At 39.4% G+C, this 22,049-nt stretch overlaps 1 protein-coding gene across 3 annotated transcripts in view; it reads left to right on the plus strand.

Moving 5' to 3' along the window:
• The window catches only part of LOC116942655 (protein FAM135A), a 68,286-nt gene that overhangs the window by 33,914 nt on the left and 12,323 nt on the right, over positions 1–22,049 (plus strand). For 2 of the 3 annotated variants that reach the window (XM_076067283.1, XM_076067282.1), the window contains exon 15: positions 75–16,241. In XM_076067283.1, the coding sequence (XP_075923398.1) occupies positions 75–256 (182 nt within the window). In that variant the 3' untranslated portion in view covers positions 257–16,241. Of the gene's footprint in view, positions 1–74; positions 16,242–20,220; positions 20,373–22,049 lie in introns of those variants that run through there. The other variant, XM_032954838.2, reaches the window with a different exon arrangement.

The raw sequence follows: 22,049 nt of genomic DNA on the forward strand, positions 1-22,049 counted from the left end.
AATGAATTTTGACAGTGTACCGCTCCTGTGGTTAACATTGTGTTCTTTTAATCTTTGTTTTTATTCTCGACCAGGCAACTATGCGGACCTCCGCTTGGTGAAGACCTATATTGAACAAGGACTTCCTGGGGAAAAGATGGAGTTTCTCATGTCGGAGAGTAACCAGGCAAGTAATGGAGCTTCATGGGAAATGTACTGCGTGTGGTTCAGTGCATCTACCTTGTACACAAAAGGAAATCAATTAATGCGTATATGAGAGCTTGTTCAAACATGATTCATCATGTCTTTTATTGCAGTCTGTCTGCTATGAGCTCAAGTGATTCAACATTTTATAACTTGGGCACTAGATGGCAGTCATGTATTTCTAAATGATGTTTAAAGTCGCCCAGTATTGTGGTGTTTGTCATGTTTAGCCTGTACTTGAATGCTGCAGTTATCAGGTGTATATAAAAGCATCCATGGTTGAATTGAAACTGTTATAAGCCTGTTTTGAATCCCCTTAAAAACAAGTCCATGTGACATTAATGCACTCGTATTAGCTCCATTTTCATATTGTGGTTTGAAAGTTTCAGAAAACGAGGTTGCGTGCCTGAGCTTTATGGCCTCAAGAGGAGACTTGTGGCATCGTTTTAATAAATAAAAATAAAAAATGTGTTTTCCCGGTCACTTAAAAGTCATCAAATTCTTCTTTTATATGCCCAAAATCTCCCCGTGAAATCTTATCTTCATTGTAAGATTCAAATACAGTTTTTTGCACATCTTAAACATTCCATGCACAATGGCAGTGATCACATCACACTGCCAGTAGATTTTTTCATCAGCTTTGACATGTTAGGCAAATGTTTCTGTTCTAAAATTAACCTCCTATTCAGCCATAAAGCAACCTTCAAAAACTTTATTTTAAGCCTCTGATCTTAAATAAGCAGCTTTGTATTGTATTTTTTTTATTTACCACATTTAAAATATTAAGCTCCAGTTATTATTCATTGTTTTTTTTAGTGTCCTGCAATATGTTCATTGGCATTGTTGTTTTCCTAGAAAACCAAACTTTACATAGATGCACCCCAATAACATTGCTTTTCGGCATTGGTAGTACATACCTTTTTGAGGTTTTAATGAAAGCTTATGAGTAAAATCATATTTAAAAAAAACGATCTGTGAATAAAAAAAAGGTTAAAGAATGATATTGTACGGAATATTGTACGTAAAATTCGTGATCCGACCCTATCTGTGAAGGATGTAATCCCTGACATGCAATACCCCAGTGTCTACAAACTCAGCTGCGTCTGCAGCAGCAGTTATATTGAGGAAACTTAACGACATGTCTCGGACTGTGTCCGTGAACATAAGGCAGATCTGAAACACGGTAGGACCAATACCTCAGCCGTGGCTGATCATTGTTTTAATGCTGTGAGCACACACAAAATAGATTATTCCAAGACGAAGGTACCCTGCAAACCCCACTGGCTATCAACAAAGATTCGTTTATGAAGCCATCCAGATATATAAACACAGACACAATTTCAACTGAGAAGATGAGTACAAACTGAGCAATCATTGGAAGGACGTTATTAACCAGTTTAAGTTATAAGTGGCTGTGATGTTTCCATCCTACTTGCCGATGTTAGCAGTTATTTCAGACTCTCTGAGTTACATTACCAGGTTGAATGTCTTTACATTAACAGGCTAAATGTCTCACTAACACAGCCACCGTTGCAGTGGTTTTCTTACATTGGCATGCTAATCTTACATGAACAGATTGACATGCTAATCTCTCACAATACAATGGCCACCTCCACAGCTTCGTAGTCGTGGAGGTATATCAGCCCTCCGATCTTACATTTACATCTCTAGCCCCGCCCACTAACCCTTGGCCTGCACCCATCTCAAACCTATATAACATCCTGCTTCAGCAGCTCTCCGATCTTACATTGACATGCAAATTCCCTCTCTAGCGCCGCCCACTTACCTTTGGGCTATACCCATCTCTAGCCCCGCCCACTTACCTTTGGGCTACACCCATCTCACACCTATATAACATCCTGCTTCAGCAGCTTTCCCACTATATTTTTTCCTGCCTCAGCAGCTCTGCCGCTATATTTTTTCACCTGATGACGATTGCTTGTGTTGCGATCCAAATGTCGTGATATTTTTTTTCTATCTACGTCGCTTTACCGAAAGACCCAAAGAATATGAATTTCTGCAGTCATTGAAAGCTCTATGTCAAGATTTAATGATAGTGAACTAAAAGCCCCTTAATTTTTTCTGCTTTAGATATCTCTAAAAGCATTTAGGAATAAATAATTTACCTTTCGCACATTATAGCGAAGTAAAATAAATGCATTGCTAATTGTACTGACAGAATCATATAAGGGGAACATTAAAGGTCTTGAAATATTAAATTCATTATAACTTTTGTAGTGGATTCTACTGAGTTGCAGACATACTTCTTGGAGGCAACACATTTATGAACACCAACACATAACACAAAGGGGTTACTGCCCCTTCACCAGATATCCTATGGTGGTGGACCACCAAGCTAACTACGCTAGTTACTGGGAGTAGCTACAATGGATAGGACCCTAGCTTGGGTCCTCGTCCACGTGTTGGTGACTTCTTCTTGGACGTAGATCGGAGATCTTCAGGTGACGACAGCAACGCTGAACCCCGGTCCCTGTGGGGACCCCGGTTTGTATGCTCCCGGGTCGTGGCTGGCCCCGCTCTTGGCCACGACCACCGTCGAGAAACCTCTTGTCGTTTCTCGACCCTTCCCGTAGGATCGCACCCTGACACGTCACCACCCCCTAGTCCCCACCTGGGGCCCCTTTGTAGATCTTACTGGTCACGTGCCTTCCAGGGTTAACCAGAGTGCCATGGCCTAGGGTAACCTCATCCCAAGGCTGACACTCCCACACTCCCTCCTGTCGGAGTCAGCACTGCATGCCACGCGTGGTGTCACTAAGCGCTATCCCAGCGCTCATCGAGCCCCCTCTAGGGCTGGTACTACACCCACCTACGGGGTGTCCGCGATGACAATGCATCGTACGCCGTGTCTTGCTAGAGCCGGCATTACACAGTGACATTCACGATGTCGCTACATAGGTGATATCCACGATGTGAGTACATCGCACGTCGTGCTCCTCTAGGGCTGGCACCGCACCACACAGTGACATCCGCGATGTCACTACACTTTTATAATGAATTCAATATTTAACCATTGTTCCTCTTATTTTAGCTAGCCCATGTTTATGCAAAAAGTGTATTAATATCGCATTGTTATTGACTGTCGCTCTGGTCTATTATGAAGTGATAATTGCCTTGTGGATTAGGATTAGGAATCATTAAAAATAAACATGCCATTCAATAAATGGGGTTTAGGGATTCATAGCAAAATGGTTATCCTGCCATTATTGTTACTCATGTAATTATTGATGACCTTATGTCGTTCAATACCATTTAAAGGCAAGGGTTGGTATTCTCCTTACTTCGTCTTTAACAGGTTGGCACTTTTGCGGACGTAAAAGGAAAAGATACCCCTCGGTGATCTCGGATATCATGTTACGTTGCACAAAATGCACTTTCAGATTTATAATGTCGCTTTTCTGCCTTTGGGGATTTTTACTGACTCTGTGCACAATCTGCAAAGGCATTCATCTTTTTCCAATTTCTCTGTATTCGCTAAGAGAAAGGTCAGGCACATTGAGTGGAGGAGAGGGAGTGCTCTCACTTGGTGTTTTCGACTTAATTTTAAATTTCTGAGGAACAATGGATCTCCATACAGTGGTGGCCTGTGGGGATTTTTTAATGGGCCATACAACCAACCGAATGATGTCAAGTTGCGATATTGCTTGGCTGCACAAGTCCTTCCCACTGGCTCTTTGTGGTTGCTAAGAGGGTCATTTCAACACAATGTCTTTGTTTAAAAATAGGGAATATTGTACATTGTAGTAGGGTTTTTTGGTCAATAAGCCAGATACAGTTTAAAAGGGGCAATCAGTTAATTTGAAACTATAATTATTCACAGATAGTGGAGGCTTATAATCCATATTGAAAAGTTCTTGTATTGATGTTCAGGAAAAAAATGAAAATATTTTTTTTCATTTAATATAAATGTTCAGTTTCACACAGCATTTTAACAACATTGTGTATTATTTTAGTGGTAATATTTTTATATTAATTAAGTTTTAACCAATGCCATCGTCATAACATGTCTACAGCAGCAATGCTTTTATTTAATTTTACTATTTAATTCATGTCACCTGTATTCTCTAACACATTTATTATGCTTTTCTATAAGACATGACGCTAATAGCACAATTGGAATAAATTGGGGGAAAAAGTGAAAAATTCATTTAATTTTTAAACTATTATGTGGTACTAAAGATGTATTACAGAAGCTATCAACATAAGGTGTATACCAGATTAATTGCTCTTGTGGCAAATGCTATGTTGGGCAGAAAGAGACTAAAATAACACCAAAGGTATATATGAAATACTCCCAAATACAATTGTTGGCAGTGGCAGAACACGCGTGCCAACAAGGGCACTCAATTTATTTTGTTAATATTAAAGTTCTGTGCAAAACTAGTTACTGCTGGACAAGGCTAATTAGAGAATATATCTAATTTTAGAGAAGTAAAAATTATTTTAACGGTTCAGATAGCTACAGGCTTGGTGCTGCTTGGAGGCAAATAATGCATTGTTTAAATGCATGCCTATACAGGTCACCATATGTCAATGGGCATTACCTGTGGGCTGACAATAACCATGTACTGCTATTTTATTGCACATAAACGACAGGAGGTACAAGAACAATATGCATGCATAATGTACGCTGCTTACCATATGAATAACCCAACCTGTAATGGATACCCATTGTATTGTATATGCATTCATTAACCCTCCCCTCCCCTTTGCACGTGAAGAGCTCACAAGTGACAATCACATCTATCCCTCTGTTTAAGGAATGAAACAGGAGGATTTATCCACAAATCTGAGGATGCTAGTTGTAATTACTGGCGAAACGTTGTACTCAGATTGTAAATGTTGTGGATTTGCTGTACTAGTAACGAATTGGCATGTTCTGTTTACGTGACAAACCTTACGAATTGGCTGTGGCGGGTTTAACGACACATTTATATTTACACGATCTAACCCAATATTATGGTTGGTTTAATTCTAAGTTGGGAGTGTTGTTAAGTGTATAATTCTATTATATTTTTGCATGTGGAAATATGTTCAGGGGCTAAATGCCAATGTTGAGGTCAGTTAGCCAGGAGCAGACTTCAGAAGAGAGATCATGTAGTTTTGCTGTTCCTCCATTGAAGGATCGTAGGCTACAGTGGTTCATAGTTTGGGTTGCATTGCCACAGTTGTACTTGTATTTAATACTCTATTTATTAAGGATATGTTCATATTTCGATTTTAAGCTTTCGTGACTGCAAGGATTCATCTTCTTTGGTTCTTTCGGTAAAGTCACGTAGAACGAGAATAAAATAAAATAACACAATAAAATTCTCACGGCGTTTCAGCCACAACACAAGCAGCCTTCTTCAGGTGAAAGAACAGAACTGTCGGGACGACAGAGCTTCAATTAATGCTGCTAAGATAGTTGGTAATTGGAGGCCTTTAGTGTCCATACACTAAATGCTTCTGTGGATATGTAAACTTTGACTTTAACACTGCTATTTCTCTCACAAGCTATTCCCTCGACTATTTCAATGCTAAATTCTCCTGCTCTGATATGTAAACTCCTTTGTCAAGGCTCGCCGCGCCTCTCACCGAGCTTAAAAAGACGCTGCGAATCTTAGCAGCGTTAATTGAAGCTCTGTCGTCCCGACAGTTCTGTTCTTTCACCTGAAGAAGGCTGCTTGTGTTGTGGCCGAAACGTCGTGAGAATTTTATTGTGTTATTTTATTATTTTATTCTCGTTCTACGTGACTTTACCGAAAGAACCAAAGAAGACATGTTCATATTTGCTTGTTGATGGTTACACCAGTGTCTTCAAGAAATGTCAAAGCCAGGAAATGCGATATTTGGGTCTCAAATTAGGTGTTTATTCTGGACATCCACGTTTTTCCACTCTTTGCCAGTGTTCTTCGGGATCTGGCTGAGAATAGAGTGGTGACAGAACGATCCCAGAAGGGCGATCGGAACTTGAGTTGGCGGCGAGGTACATTGTTGAGATTTTGACTGATGACTCGTCTTTCGTTGCCAATATCAATCTGAAAACTTGGTGGCAGAATGTTTGCCAGAACAGGTATCCAGGACATTGGTATTGGTTTCAGTATTCCAGTTATGATGCGAGCGCATTGTGTTATTTAATTGTTTATCTATAAAGTTTTGTGTATGAGCTTTCAGACCAGGCTGGAGCACAATATTCTACCGATGAGTAGATGCGTGATAGAGCTGCAGTTCAAAGCAAATCAGCTGAGGCGCCCCAGGTCCTTCCTCCGCGTTTCTATAGCATGGCTATTCTTGATTTGCTGTTTTCGTAGATCTGTTTATATTGGGCTTGAAGTTCAGGCGTCTGTCCATGATAACCCCTAGACACAGTGAGGGAAAAAAGTATTTGATCCCCTGCTGATTTTGTACGTCAGCCCACTGACAAAGAAATTATCAGTCTATAATCTTTCTGATTGAGAGAGGGTCAAATACTTATTTCCCTCATTAAAATGCAAATCAATTTATAACATTTTTTACATGGGTTTTTCTGGATTTTTTTGTTGTTATTCTGTCTCCCACTGTTCAAATAGACCTACTATTTCTTTGTCAGTGGGCAAACGTACAAAATCAGCAGGGGATCAAATACTTTTTTCCCTCACTGTACATTGGAGTGAGGTCACCGCGCACTGAGCTACCACAGAAGCACACATCAAGGGTGGCATCTGGTGCATGATTGTTCAGGTGGAAAGTGCTTGTGGTGGTTTTGAACGAATTTCATATTGAGTCTCCAGCAATAGAAATATGCCTCCGATGATATTTGATGACCTGTTGAAGTATTGCCAATATTCTGGAGGTTTATGCTCTATGCAGCAAAGGCTGTATATATGAGCTTGCAAGATGATACACATGGCAGATCACGCATATGTTAAATAGTTACGGTGCTAATATTGAGCCTTGAAGGGAGGCCATTTTTCATAATTCTCCTGATTTTGGTTATTTTCAGCAGGAGGCCCTGATGCCAAATGGTGTCATGGGCTCAATTGTGGTCAATCGTTGCTGTGCTAGTCTCCTGTTGATGCTGTAAACTAGCTTCTGTAAGAGTGGTGAAGGCAATGATTGTTTGCAGCAGCTACGGCCATTTCAACATACGGCTTGTTTTGGCAGTTGTTGGTCTTATGTCTCTTAAGAGTGAGTGACATGTATGTACTATGGAGGTCAGTTTTTTGAACACTCATCCTAGGATTTGCTTCTCATTTTGAATGCGTTCCAACAGGTTGAAAGCATTAATGCAATAGCTCAATCTGTGTGTTTATAAAAGGGTGGGTGCAGTTAAGGAAGGCATGGTTGGAAAGGCATAATAATATAATATGAACAACATTCGTATTTCTAAAGTTGTTACTGTTAGGAACTTACCCTAGAGAAAACCAGCCAAATTGATCAAAGGGTTTCCCAACACGTGGCATTAAATCCAAGACAAGCAATAAAAAAATATTCCCCTTTCCCTTGCAGGTGATGACGTCATTAAGTGTGACATCTCGCAGTGTTAGACATGTGCGTGACTTATACTGGTAGGAACGAAGTTGTAAACTGAGTGTACCAGCCTGCAATAGATTAATGTGTCCGTCCGTCCGTCCCCTTTCAATACTTTAACGAAGTGAAATCTCGTGCTGTTGGGGTGTAAAAATAAAATTGCGCAAAATTCCAATGTTCCTACCAGCCCACCCTGCAGGGACCTGTTCTCCCCGATGACATCATTTCATGTGACGTCATCTCTCCACGTCGCACATTTGTACGGTTTGGAAGCTAACTTTATTATTTCACCTTAGGAAGTGTTACATAATCTATGGATTTGCATGGTTTTTCTTCCTTGTTTTCTCTTGATGTGGCTTTAGTAGTTTCCCCTTCGTGTAGCCAGAAATGCTAAAGGACAATTTTGCATTCTTAAAGTCTCATAACGCAGTTCAATTTTAACGAGGCAGATTTACAAGCTAATTGCACACGGAATAACTCCAGGCTAACGTTTATAGCTCCTCGCTAAAGATTTCGTTACGTTATGTAATGTGGGACTCTTTTGTTGTGAGGTAATTTATTCTACAACCTGTTAAAAACTATTATTTTATCCACTACACACCCAATTTATCCCTTAAACATACCGACATTTGGAGAAAAAAAAAGTAATTTCAGGTTCAACCATGCAAGTAAATTACTGCAGGATTTAAACATACCGTGATATAAAATGAAACTCACAGTGCACATCAATCAGTGAGACAGGCTATTGTCTCCTGTCTATGCAAGTGATCAAATGCATCACTGCTTTGCACCCCCGCAGTAACCCATGCGTAACCCCTCCTACCATATGTGCATAGTGAAGTCCACTCCAATTTTGACTCACCAGCCAGTGATGACGGTCTGATATACAGGCTTGACTGGTTATCCACGCCATATGGTGAGCCATGGAACGCAGCTCATTAGTGTAGTACCTTCTGCTGTAGCGGTAGAAGGTTGTAAATATACAATTGTGTTGATGTATTTAGTCTGAGCACTGGGTGAAGTATTCGCTAACCCACACTGACCAGCAAAATGGAGTCAAATAACCCACAGACCCACGTGGTGCCAGAGGGCCCTTAACCAACAGTGGATTGGGTGTAGTCCAGTACTGTGAGAGCCCATTTGTCAGTAATGTGGCTGCAGTATTACTAGTGGGTGCTGGCATTAGTAGTTCATTGGCACATTCGTTTTGAATATCACTGTAAACAGTGACATGTAAAAAAAAGTTCAGCGAAAGCTAATAAGTAGCACCTAACGCTGGTAGTTTATAATCAGACCAAGGTCAATATGATTGGATTTCTGCTAAACAATAGCTGTCTATTGGTTTTAAATTTGTGGATTTTATTGTTGCAATTCGATCCAAAACTCTTTTTTGTAAAACTTTTTCAACATTGACAGCATTTTTTTTTACTTTTTTATTAAGTTTTGTACTCTTTCATGGCAGGGATATTGTATTGATGAATGTTATTGACTTAAAGGTAGTCACGTGTAATCCAAACATGATCAGTTGCACAGCACAATCATATGGACAGAAGTAAATGTGCTGAATCTAATGTTTGAGCAGACCTGGGCATCATAACCTTTTTCCTGTTGAAGAGCCATACCAATCAATATCAAATATAAATTCAGGGGCCTATTTATCCCCAAGTGTTAAACCGATGACCAGTAAATCTTGCACACCTATTTGGGGTGACTCAGCCCCTCTGTTGCCGCACTGCTTCTAAGCAGCCTGATGTTGTGGTCTGTGGATCAAAGAGCCCGTGCCTAGGGTAGTCAATAGATATGGGTTGTACCAGTTTTTGGTGTTAACATTCAAGAGCCTCTTTGTTCTACCATACACAACGCCGATGAATATTTTCACAGTTGGATGCCCTCAACATCAGAGTGCACTGCAGCTTAATGTGCATCCGATATGGATTAATGCTTCTCTTCACAGCCTGTCCGTTTCTACACATGGATTACTAATTTCATGGAAAAAAAATATGTAGGAATAGCTAATTAACTGTCAAATGGCGAATACAATTAAAATATAATGTCATTGACCTAATCACATGTCAATGCATTGTGTGAACACTGCCATCATATTTCATTTGAAAATTTTAAACTTTATGAAATGTATTTAACACAAAGGTTTGTGAAACAGCCATATACTTAACAGTCACACACGAGTACGAGACTAAACACAAACATTGCCAAATAGATAAATTGTAAATTTTATTAAGCACTGGCCTTGTATTCGACATTCACATTTGATGCACAGTGAATACACATTTAGTTATTAAAACATGTTGATAGTTGGTTTTAACATTGTCATCCATATATTTACTACATGGTATTGGCAATGTAGTGTTCTGGCTAATGAGAATTCAGCTGGGGAGAAATGTTTATGACTTATGTGAACCTTGTTAAAACTTGTAAACCGTATCCTTCATCATCTAGAAATGTGTGTGAATGTCATTGTTTTATCACACAAAATAAATATATTTAACAGGGCTTTTGTAACTTGTTAAAATCGAACATAAACCATAATTGACATTTTGCATTGCATGACAACCATTCATTGTTTAGAAGCTTGTGTGCAAATATATATATAGCCTGCACACACAAACCTTTTAGTCACGTTTAAAACAATAAGAGGAAGCACTGCATATGCAGGGTGAAGAGTAAAACACAGTTGTTTGAGTTAACATTCAGACTGATGGCATAATTGCTTTAATCACCTCAAAACCAACTACCTTGACAATATACCAGTTGTCTTTCTATAATATTTAAATTTGATTTTATATCATTCATATTCATGATATCAAATCACAATGTTTTTTTTCTAATAGTTAGTGTTTGCATTTCCGCATTTAATTGCACTCGTCAGAAACAGTTGTATTTTATATCTGTTATTACATTTTCATTAAAATGTTTTGCTACTTTCTGAGTAGCAGAATATTGAGTGGACTCAAGATTGAGTGTTGTTTAAACACCTAATATATGGGATTGTTTTTGTTGCATTGGAACATCAACTTTTTCTCCAATAATTGCTGCCAAAACCATTTGCTGCATTGACAAATCAATAACTGTCTTTTTTTGACAGAAACAAAACAAATCTGCTTAAAACTTTGTTTCAGAGTTCAGGTAACAACGGTGCCTTGTCAAAGTAGAGAGGGAGCTGGTCTGGTGATTATTGAACACCTGCAGCTCAATTGGATATCCCCACATTTTACTATGTAATTCAATGCACTGACAAGAGACGATTTCATTTGGTGATGATGCACCCATTGTTTTTGAGGCTGGTTAGTGAATCGCGTGTTTTCATTGTGTATTTTTTCTACTTCCAACCCACTGTACTGTAAGGTGACTGGCAGAACAGTAAAACGCATGTTTTGCCGATAAATTTAATTCAAGCGCGTCTTGCCCCCAATCTCCGGGGACGTTTTTAAAACTCTTGATGCTTTAAATACAACACTTGCTTTAAAGCCTTTCAGCTCTGCAGACACAGCAACATAGGCCACAACATCATGGTCTCGTGCACTTCGTGGCTATATTTATTAAGGCCTACCATTACTCACAGCTTATTGAAAGCTTCCCTTGTGTTTTCTGTCTTGTCCACCTGAAGTCTAACTTGTACACATGCCTCATCTTTGTGTCAACCATTTCACTGAGTCCCAACTCTTCCTTGTCAAGTAAAAATAGATATCAGTAAAAATTTGCAATGGGGCAACTGGATTACTGGCCATGAACCAATACCAGCAGTGCCATTGTTGACTTCCAGTAAAGTACTGCAGTGTGTATTGTTTTCGACCCTGGAAGGTTCGTGACCAGTCGAGCCTGACTGAGAGTATTTTAACTTTTTTTATTGTAAGTTGCCAACTGTCAAATCAATAATGCTATGGCTGGAAGTTCATTTTTTGTTGAAGATTTTCGCCAGTTTGGAAGGCCACAATGCAATCGACCAAACAAGGAACCAATTCCCCCACCGCCGACCCACTTCCATTGTCAGACACTGACCAAACAGCCGTTTGATTGTTTTGGAATTAGTTTTTTGGCCTCGCTATAGGCTTACGTTGAAACGCCAGATATCTGATTCATGAAAGCTACACGTTTTTTAAATGGTCATTATGGCATTCCAAACATATTAAGATTGTTGCATTAGTTTCACTGTTAAATGTCAAGGTATGTTGAGCATCCTTTCAGGGAATGTTATTTGGCTAGGTGTGGTATATTTACGTATATGGTAAAGAATGCTTTCTGACACTGTCCAAAAATGTGGCCCGATTAATAAACAAGTAGTGGATTCAAAAATGGTTGAGGCTAACATTTATATTTACCGGCAAGATCATTATATTTTAAGATATAGAGCAAATGTTTAGACAAATCTAATATACTTTCTTTGTGCTCCAGCACAAGCAGAAAAGTTTTCATTTCATGATTTATAAACTCGGTAATATTTAGCTTGTTTTTTTCAATTGATAGCGTGTATTGGGGCATTTATGATACAGCATCAGGTGAATATTGAGCAATAATACTTTTTTTCTCAAGTAGCCATTTCCAGGTGAAATCTTTGTTTCATTTCAGGAGGAATTGCAGCATTTCTAATGGCTTGGAGATTTGCACATGCATAAAAAACAAAGCTCTGAGTAGGCGTCCATAACCTGGATGAACTACATTTTGGTAGTGCTTTTAAAAGTATCTGTGTTTGACTCATAATGAACACATACACAGTTATGCAAAATAGTGGGAGTCCAGTGTCTTCCACAGTGTTACAAGTGTCTCAAATGTAAAATCGATTTCATATTTGAGAATTTAATATGTATAAATGTTCTGCCTTGGTGCATTGGTTGGTGCACTGTACGATGAACCTGGTGACCTGAGTCTGATTCCTATCCATGGCTAACATAATTTAGAAACACGCTTTTGAGTATTTGGCTGCTATAAATATCCATGTGCTCAGCCACTTCGTTATCATTTGTGGCCAGAGTTCTTCTGAAAAATGAGCTATGCCACTCAGTGGGCCTTTCCTGGTAAAATACAATTGTTTAGTTTGATTTGGACCGGTCCTGGACCCAAACCACATTACTAACCTGCACTGATGAGTATGGCGATGTATGCTCAAACAACCTCCATGACTGGCACACTGAGGAAGGCTTCTTCTAGCAGTGCATTGACAAATTTATCTGATTACTAATGCATCTATTAATCTCCTCAGTCTGACTGCCCAAGATGCAACATAGCATTCTCATAGTTTGTGCAACTGTGAATGTTTATCTGTGAAACTGAATGTCTCTTTAAACATCTGTCTTGGAAATGAACTTGAAGCGTATTAATACACATTTAATTGCATAGTTTAGCACATTCGGATGGAGCGGCATTAAGGTGGCGCTCATATCCTTTGGCAGTAGTACTTATTTAATTAATCTCGGAGGGATGATTGGCTTAGTTAACCCCTCAGCTGGGATTTTTGTTCTCACAACCTGATTGAGAATCAAGTAATACAACTTGTCAAAACAATGCCACGAGACTAAATAAATACATAATGGGTGTGCAAAATGTATTCATGATAATGATAATAATACGCATTGCGAAGTTCCCTGTAACTGTAAGCAATAGCTGTTTTGCCATGCAAATTTTAGGGCCGATGCTGATTGCTGCGGAAACAATTGTGGTGCTGTGCTGTCGCTTTGAAAATTAATTTCTCTTCGTGTGGGCAGAACTTGTCACCTCATTTTCGGCTGCGGCGTGAAAATACAGCAGCACGAAACAACACAATTTGGATTAACATAGCGTTCAAAAGATGGGTTTGAGCGGGGCCCCCCACAGGAGCTGGCATAAATTAATGCATGCTCGCGCTGGCCTGCAGCAATGCGTTCTCTCGACGAGGCCAGCGCTACATCTATCATCATTATCACTAGTGTGCGACTGCTTAATCAGGTGCAAATGGGGAGCGATGGAGATAACAGGCTGTTGCATGCTTTCGTGGCCAGCGTGCCCAACGAAAAAGGGCCACGGACATTGAAAAACGTTGACGGATGTGCTCAATTCTTCCACTTGTGTAAATGGGCCATAGCAGCGGCAGAATGTGAAATGCGATGATTTTATGGGCACCGTGCATTCGTCGATACAGCTAAGAACAAATACAATACGCAGTTTTTTTTCGTTTAGCATTTTGAGCTTGGAAATGTGCATTGCAGTGTCCTCTTTATTTTGTGCATTAGAAACCAGTTTATTGTTGAACTAAAAAATAATGATGATGATGATGGCTCTCTGACATAATTTATCAACAAACACGATCCAAATATGTTGAGGTTGCAATGTGCCGTAATTACGTAAATTATGCAGTTTTCTGAATCAGGTGTACAAGCTTGTTTCATACTTCCCTGTATCTTATTGTATCCCATTCGGTTTGCATGTGTACTTTGAGAGTCAATAATTGTAAAGGGTGCTATTGATTCACACTATGCTAAAATCCCTGATTGTTTTTTTTTACGTTGGTATTTCGTGCTATCTATTGCTAGCCTAATCCAGGTTTGAAAGGAGAATGTTCTCCTCTTTCTCCTCAGGGGGATTGCATCCTTACTGCAAATGGAAAAATAAAGGGCATGCCACCAAGGAAGATTTATTTTCCACTTCAGTGCTTCTCATTATATTTCGACTTCTCTATCACCTTGTAACTTGACAGACAACTTTAAAGTAAACATACTAAATATTTAGCTATGAAACAACTGTATCTGTAGAAACTACAATATGAAAATTGTAGCATCCCTGTGCATTTAAAAACGATGTACAGTGAGGGAAATAAGTATTTGACCCCCTCTCAATCAGAAAGATTTCTGGCTCCCAGGTGTCTTTTATACAGGTAACGAGCTGAGATTAGGAGCACACTCTTAAAGGAAGTGCTCCTAATCTCAGCTTGTTACCTGTATAAAAAACACCTGTCCACAGAAGCAATCAATCAATCAGATTCCAAACTCTCCACCATGGCCAAGACCAAGGAGCTCTCCAAGGATGTCAGGGACAAGATTGTAGACCTACACAAGGCTGGAATGGGCTACAAGACTATTGCCAAGCAGCTTGGTGAGAAGGTGACAAGAGTTGGTGCGACTATTCGCAAATGGTAGAAACACAAAAGAACTGTCAGTCTCCCTCGGCCTGGGGCTCCATGCAAGATCTCACCTCGTGGAGTTGCAATGATCATGAGAACGGTGAGGAATCAGCCCAGAACTACACGGGAGGATCTTGTTAATGATCTCAAGGCAGCTGGGACCATAGTCACCAAGAAAACAATTGGTAACACACTACGCCGTGAAGGACTGAAATCCTGCAGCGCCCGCAAGGTCCCCCTGCTCAAGAAAGCACATATACATGCCCGTCTGAAGTTTGCCAATGAACATCTGAATGATTCAGAGGACAACTGGGTGAAAGTGTTGTGGTCAGATGAGACCAAAATGGAGCTCTTTGGCATCAACTCAACTCGCCGTGTTTGGAGGAGGAGGAATGCTGCCTATGACCCAAAGAACACCATCCCCACTGTCAAACATGGAGGTGGAAACATTATGCTTTGGAGGTGTTTTTCTGCTAAGGGGACGGGACAACTTCACCACATCAAAGGGACGATGGACGGGGCCATGTACCGTCAAATCTTGGGCGAAAACCTCCTTCCCTCAGCCAGGGCATTGAAAATGGGTCGTGGATGGGTATTCCAGCATGGCAATGACCCAAAACACACGGGCAAGGCAACAAAGGAGTGGCTCAAGAAGAAGCACATTAAGGTCCTGGTGTGGCCTAGCCAGCCTCCAGACCTTAATCCCATAGAAAATCTGTGGAGGGAGCTGAAGGTTCGAGTTGCCAAACGTCAGCCTCGAAACCTTAATGACTCGGAGAAGATCTGCAAAGAGGAGTGGGACAAAATCCCTCGTGAGATGTGTGCAAACCTGGTGGCCAACTACAAGAAACATCTGACCTCTGTGATTGCCAACAAGGGTTTTGCCACCAAGTACTAAGTCATGTTTTGCAGGGGGGTCAAATACTTATTTCCCTCATTAAAATGCAAATCAATTCATAACATTTTTGACATGCGTTTTTCTGGATTTTTTTTGTTATTCTGTCTCTCGCTGTTCAAATAAACCTAGTATTAAAATTATAGAATGATCATTTCTTTGTCAGTGGGCAAACGTACAAAATCAGCAGGGGATCAAATACTTTTTTTCCCTCACTGTATGTGACCAGTACACCCTTGAGTTTGCCTTGTGCCACGCGATTGATTGATGTAAAAATTCTGTGCTGCTTTGTGTTCTGCTTTGCAGGGAGATACATTTGCAGATTTTGAAACCATGACCGATCACCTTCTGGATGAAATTGTGCAGCACATTCAAATCTACAACCTTGTCGTCTCCAAAATCAGGTTAGAACTTGCACATTTGATACGAAGGAATGGAAATGTGGCATTTATGCTCTCTAATATATTCAGGTCAGTAAAAAGCTTATGCAGAATCAGGTACATACACACATAAAATAAATGGAGTAAAACATTTTCTCTTAAATGCCCTTTCAAAAATGGAAGAAATATTGCAATTGTGAACGTGCCCTGAATAGATGAATCCAAATCAGACACTGTTACCGTAGCCTAGACAATGTAGGTTCAATCTTGATTCTGTAGCATTTTTTTGTATAGCTTTTCTTATTGCAAAAGCTCAGATAGCTAAAATGGGTAGTCGCTATCATGGCAGCTGTTGGTGATAAGATTGTGTTTGGTGTGCACATGCTGATATGCATATAACCTTATCCTCTTGCCCGTACTCTATAAGTGTTCAGTGTGCAGTCAATCATTTTACGTGCATGCATGCTATATCTCAGTCATCTCCATATCTTTAATATGCTCTCTTTAAGATTTATAGGATGCAGGTTTGTATATGTAAAGAAAACAATTTTTGGCAGTATATTGGACTGTATATCTCAGCCTTTTTGGATGAATTCATTTCCTGGAGTACAGGAACTTCAAATACCATGCACAAACAGACAGTATAATTCACACTGTGCACAGAAACGAATAGGATTTACATACATTCGTGAATCCTGGTGCATAATTACTCCCTGCAGTCTTGCAAATTTGCTTTGCACAGACAAAGTGAATGATCCTGTATAGTAGTAGTTGATGGAACATGCTTCATGCTGTCAAAGTGGTTGAATAGCTTAACATGTATAGCAGTTGCCACTAAACCAAGTTGCACAAGTTCAAGGATTGTAATTCTGCTAATGTTAAAAAGTATTACAATGTCTGAGTTAAACAATACAGTAAATGCCTATTGACATCATTCGTAAAGGTAAGTCATTATTACACAGTAAATGCCTATTGACATCATTCGTAAAGGTAAGTTATTATTTCGTCTGTCTTTGCCTAAAACACATTTTTTTTATTTTGACTGCAATTGAATTGTAAACAATGTATTAATAAGATATGCTTGTTGTAATATATCCAGTATCTTCTTTGCTAAGTGGTTATTTATTACAATAGGCAACGGGCTTTATTGTAAATAGAGAATTGATGAATGTATTTCCTCATTTGAAATTTGGTTAACATTTTATTACAATTAGTGTATTTCTGCACAGCGTTCTTTTCGAGAAAATGCTTGATTAAGGTGATGAGATGCTGGACCTTTTATTTTACATTGGCTCTGTGCAGACCTGCACGGTCTATGTAATAATATTCTGGTAGCTGTCATTATCATGGCATAGTCTCAGTGTAATTTTCTGGTAATAACTGACTTGTGTCTTCTTGCTAATTTTAAGCGTTTTTGCATCGGTACAAACATTGAATTTATGGTTTAATTTGCGTTAACCTGGATATCAGTGCCTTGTGTGGACAAGGTACTTGTCATACAAACATGGGTATTGATGGTGTAAATTGTTGCTTTCGTAGTTCAATAAATGGGGGTACTATCATTGTGCACGAACATTCAGTGTTCTTTATCTTTATTCCCTTTATCCAGAATGCTAATACCCACTTTATTTTTTTGTAATTTACGTATGGATGATGCGCAATGATGGAAAAACAGTGGAAATGGTAGTGTTAAATTGTGAACAAATGTTACTGTTCATTTACAACGTAAGACCTATATAACATTTCATTAGTATTTCAAATGATGTTTTGCTAACTAGTCCAGTTGCTGAGTGCTGCTTAGTAAAAGAACGAAGGGAAGCAAAGTGAGAACTGTACGTTAAATTATGCAGACAGACTCTGCCAAGCCTTAAATTGTGGCCATCCAGCATCGTCCACTGCGTTTCATTGGAAGTGCCACCCGCGTGATTATACTGTTGCTTAAAGCTGACACAGTCATGGTTAATCTCTAAGAGAACAATTGCATTGACCATGTTTAAAAAATGCTGCATAAAAGCATAGCCAAGGTTGTGTAACACAAAGTGAGGGGAGCAGCAGTAAAGATGCAACATTTTGTAATGTTGGATTTTTTATTTAGCTTTATTTTGGAAGTGACCTTGAGGACTGTGCTCAAATAATAAAACCAGCTGCAGATTATAAGCAGCTATGGTATGTCTTCAGATGTAGATGGCATATTTAAACAAACTCTTATGCAGTGTATGCTCCGTGGGGAATGTATTGTGTCTGCAGATGCCGTGTCAGCTCTAATGGTGTAGCGCTGTTGAGTGGCGTTTATTTTGAGGTGTGCTATCTCTAAATGGAAGATTGCTTTCATGTCATCTTTAGCCTTAAGCTGTCAAGGTCAGCAACTGATTAAGCCTTAGTGTGGCCTCAGCTTACTCAGGTAAATGATCAACATTTTCAGTGTTTGATGAATATGGTACTTGTGCAGTTTTCATTGGGCCAGCTTATTAATAACAGACACATGCAGACACACTTTGTCAGGGTGACAAGTTGCTCTTCACCTCAAAGGCGACTAAGATGGATGAATTGAGGCCATAGTGTACAAAGGCAAGCAAAGGTTATATGGATTTTCAGATGATGCACACTGATGGACTGCATTGCACTGCTTTCAATAACGTGCCATGGCAGTGACCAATCCGTATCATCTGCTGAGTAGTGGACTCATGAATGTCTAATTTAAACAGACCAATGGAATCGCACTTGATCTGTCAGTGAGAGCAAATATGAGAGCCATTTTACATATTGGGGAAAACGTTTCCCGATAGAAATGATCAGTCTTCAGAAGGAGAGTGGTCACCCTCATTAAGCAGGTTTAGATTCCCATTGATGTGCACTGTTAAACATGAAATTTAAAGAGTTGTGCTCGCAGAATTCAGGAAAGGTGGAGGTCTGCCTTAGTAATGGGGGTGTGATTGAACAGGAACTGGCATTTTTCCCATAGTTAATTCTCTTCGTTTGGCAGCTGTGAGTTATGACCAAACCGTTGCCAGATAAGGAAGACTTCAATCACACTCGAATCCTACCTGCAGATGGCCCCGTCTGATCGCATGTGAATTGCATTATTTAATACCCTTGGATGCAACCTCCATCTAACCCCACAACACACGTGGAATGAATAAACTTGCTTTGTTTGCTGTGAATGTGCAAAAGAGATGTTGGTGAAATAAATGTCCATAAAAATGAATGTACCACATGGCCTAAAAATATTTGTTTATGCAAATTGCAAGTTGTATCACTAATCATTAATTTCCAGGTGAATCACATTTGCTGTGTTGTGTTTTGCAAGACTCAATTGCACGTACTTTATGGAATTAAAATATGTAACATAAACACAGTTTTCAACTGTGAAGTGTAGAATTAACATGCGAAAAAAACGTTTCTAATAATAAATGTTTACCATTACAAAGCTGTTTTAAAATGTGGAGCATTCAGCTATTCAAATTAAATGCATTAATATTTCATCTCCTGTCTCCTTTGGTGACTATGTTTTTCACAGGATTCAGTGAGAATGAGCATTTGTCTCATTGTTATTTTCTCTGAGTTTGTCTCTCAGACCCTATCTTTTTGCACCCTTGTATAAACCTGTCTGTGTACATGACTGTTCCATTTGTAACAATGGCAATTTAAATCCGATCTCTATCAAACTCTGTACACGGAAGCGATAAATGCAAATAACTATTGCTCTTTTGATATCTTTGACCTAGATCAGCATTTAGGTACGTGTTTCTCACGGTCAGATATACGCAATGTGCTGAAATTATTACACAGTATCTGTGCTTTTCATGAACATGTTTCAGTTCCATTCAAATTGAGCAAAAATATATACATTCATAGCTGTTTCTTGATCTATGCCAGAGTGTGGAAATATCACATTCCTATTACATGGACTCTGGAGTGATTATGGATTGAGTTGATCCCTCCTTTGACATGATTTGAACTAAAAAACAATTGTAAGATGAGTGTACATGTCAATCCATGATAAGTGAAAGTGATGAACATGATTTTCCTTGAGAAATAACCCAGGGTCCTACATGTTCATTGCATGTTGTATACATCCTAATGTCAAACCGTTCTGCTCAGTTTCTGTTTTGGTTGACATTTGTGATTTTGTGAATCGTTAGCTTTGTTGGTCACTCCCTGGGAAACATCATCATCCGCTCGGTGCTGGCAAGACCACGGTTCAAGTACTACCTGCCAAAGCTGCACACCTTCCTGTCTCTATCCGGACCCCACCTGGGCACCCTGTACAACAGTAGCACCCTCGTCAATACTGGTCAGTGCGCTCCTACTTGCACCAATACTTTATATCGTCCTTTGTACTGTAGAGATTATCCTTGAGCATTGGTTCAAAGAGTGGCAGATTTTGGCAACATCTTCGGTGTGGATTTTATTTAGTGCAAATGAATGAGTATATCGTTTTGAATCGTCTGTTTATAAAAATGAGTTGCCAGTATAATTAAATGTAAACAAGAGCATTCACCTCAGAAAAGGAAATGTGGGTTTAACTTCTGGTCATAGATTGACTGCTGATTAAAATTAGTTCCACTTTGTGGAAAACTTAAAGCGATTGTCTTGTGGCTCAAAGTTCAAACAAGCATGGGTACTGCCCATGCTTGTTTGACTTGCCAGTGGTGTGTTAAACACATGGCTTCCGAACCACTTTAAACAACTCTGGAGTAAAACTTTATTATGGGTCAATGTTAATTTTAAATATTAACACTGACCCTTTTAATGTTTTGTTTCTGAAATTAATTCATGAGTTGGCAAGTATACTTTTATTTTACTATTGTCACAGAAAACTGCAGTAATACTTAACTGGAAAGCCAATAGACTGATGGATGAACATATTTAGATGTTTTATGTGTAGACGCAGATTAAAGTTCCTCTTGTGTTATTTTCATTTCAGTGGAGGATTCATGTCTGTGTTGGAGAGAGTCAGTTAGGCATTAGGGTGGATGCTGCCTAATTTCATGGCATATTCACCTTGAGATTTTGTTTCTGTTAGCTTCGTGTCTTTAAATATTTAAAAGTAAACCCAGAATTGTACGTATTTATGTACAGCCTTATTGTAAATCCACTGCTGAATGACGGTCTCCTCACTCTATATGGGGCACGGGGGTTATTTGACCATACTTCACCAGTCTGGTCAGTGCAGGTTGGGTGAATATAGGGAGCATAGACCTTGGAGCATAGTTGTGTTCAACAATGGATTTTTCTGCACTGCCTGCTGCTTACAACATAGCGCCACTGCCGGTTACATTACTGTTTTATGCATTGTGGATACCCATCAAATCGCTATCCATGCTCAAACCTTGGTGAGATCGGGCGTATGGTTTGGTCAAAGGCAAACCAAATGTTTAGGAGTAAAAATACCAAGAAATAATAATGCCTTTTTTAGTGTAGAAAGACCTCGCTGAGTTTGAAAAAATGTATCAAGTGGTTCTGCATTAGGATATTTCACCCATGGAATATTTTTGTGTGCGAGTAGACTGAGTAATTTTAAGTAAAAGTAGAAAAATCACGTAAAAGTAGAAAATTCAATGGGATAAGAGTCGTGTATATATATGCACATATAGGTCTATGAGCTACTTGCTGTACTGCCTTCTAAAGGTCGCCTTGCCTTGCAGGAAAGTTTAGTAGGCACACATAAATGTTGTTGTACGTGACCGACAAAACCCCCCACCCCCTGTGTCACTTGTTTGCACACGTGTGAGAATGCCTGGCATGCCTTGGACTGCACTCATGACTGCACACAGCCTGACATCCAACAGCTTGGTAGTGCAGTGAATATAGGGACAAAGACATGCAAATCATTTCCAGTTTTGTCTTGTTCTTGTGGATTAGGTCAGAGGTCTATGCATTAAGCACCATGGTTATAAATGCAGAATGTATTTTTGCACATATTTGAACAGTTAATAGCGGAGACTCCACTATAACCATTTGTATATTC

This window comes from Petromyzon marinus, chromosome 15, assembly GCF_048934315.1.
Source record: "Petromyzon marinus isolate PM22_M1 ecotype Great Lakes invasive population chromosome 15, UKy_Petmar_22M1.pri1.0, whole genome shotgun sequence".
In the NCBI taxonomy this organism is placed as follows: domain Eukaryota; kingdom Metazoa; phylum Chordata; class Hyperoartia; order Petromyzontiformes; family Petromyzontidae; genus Petromyzon; species Petromyzon marinus.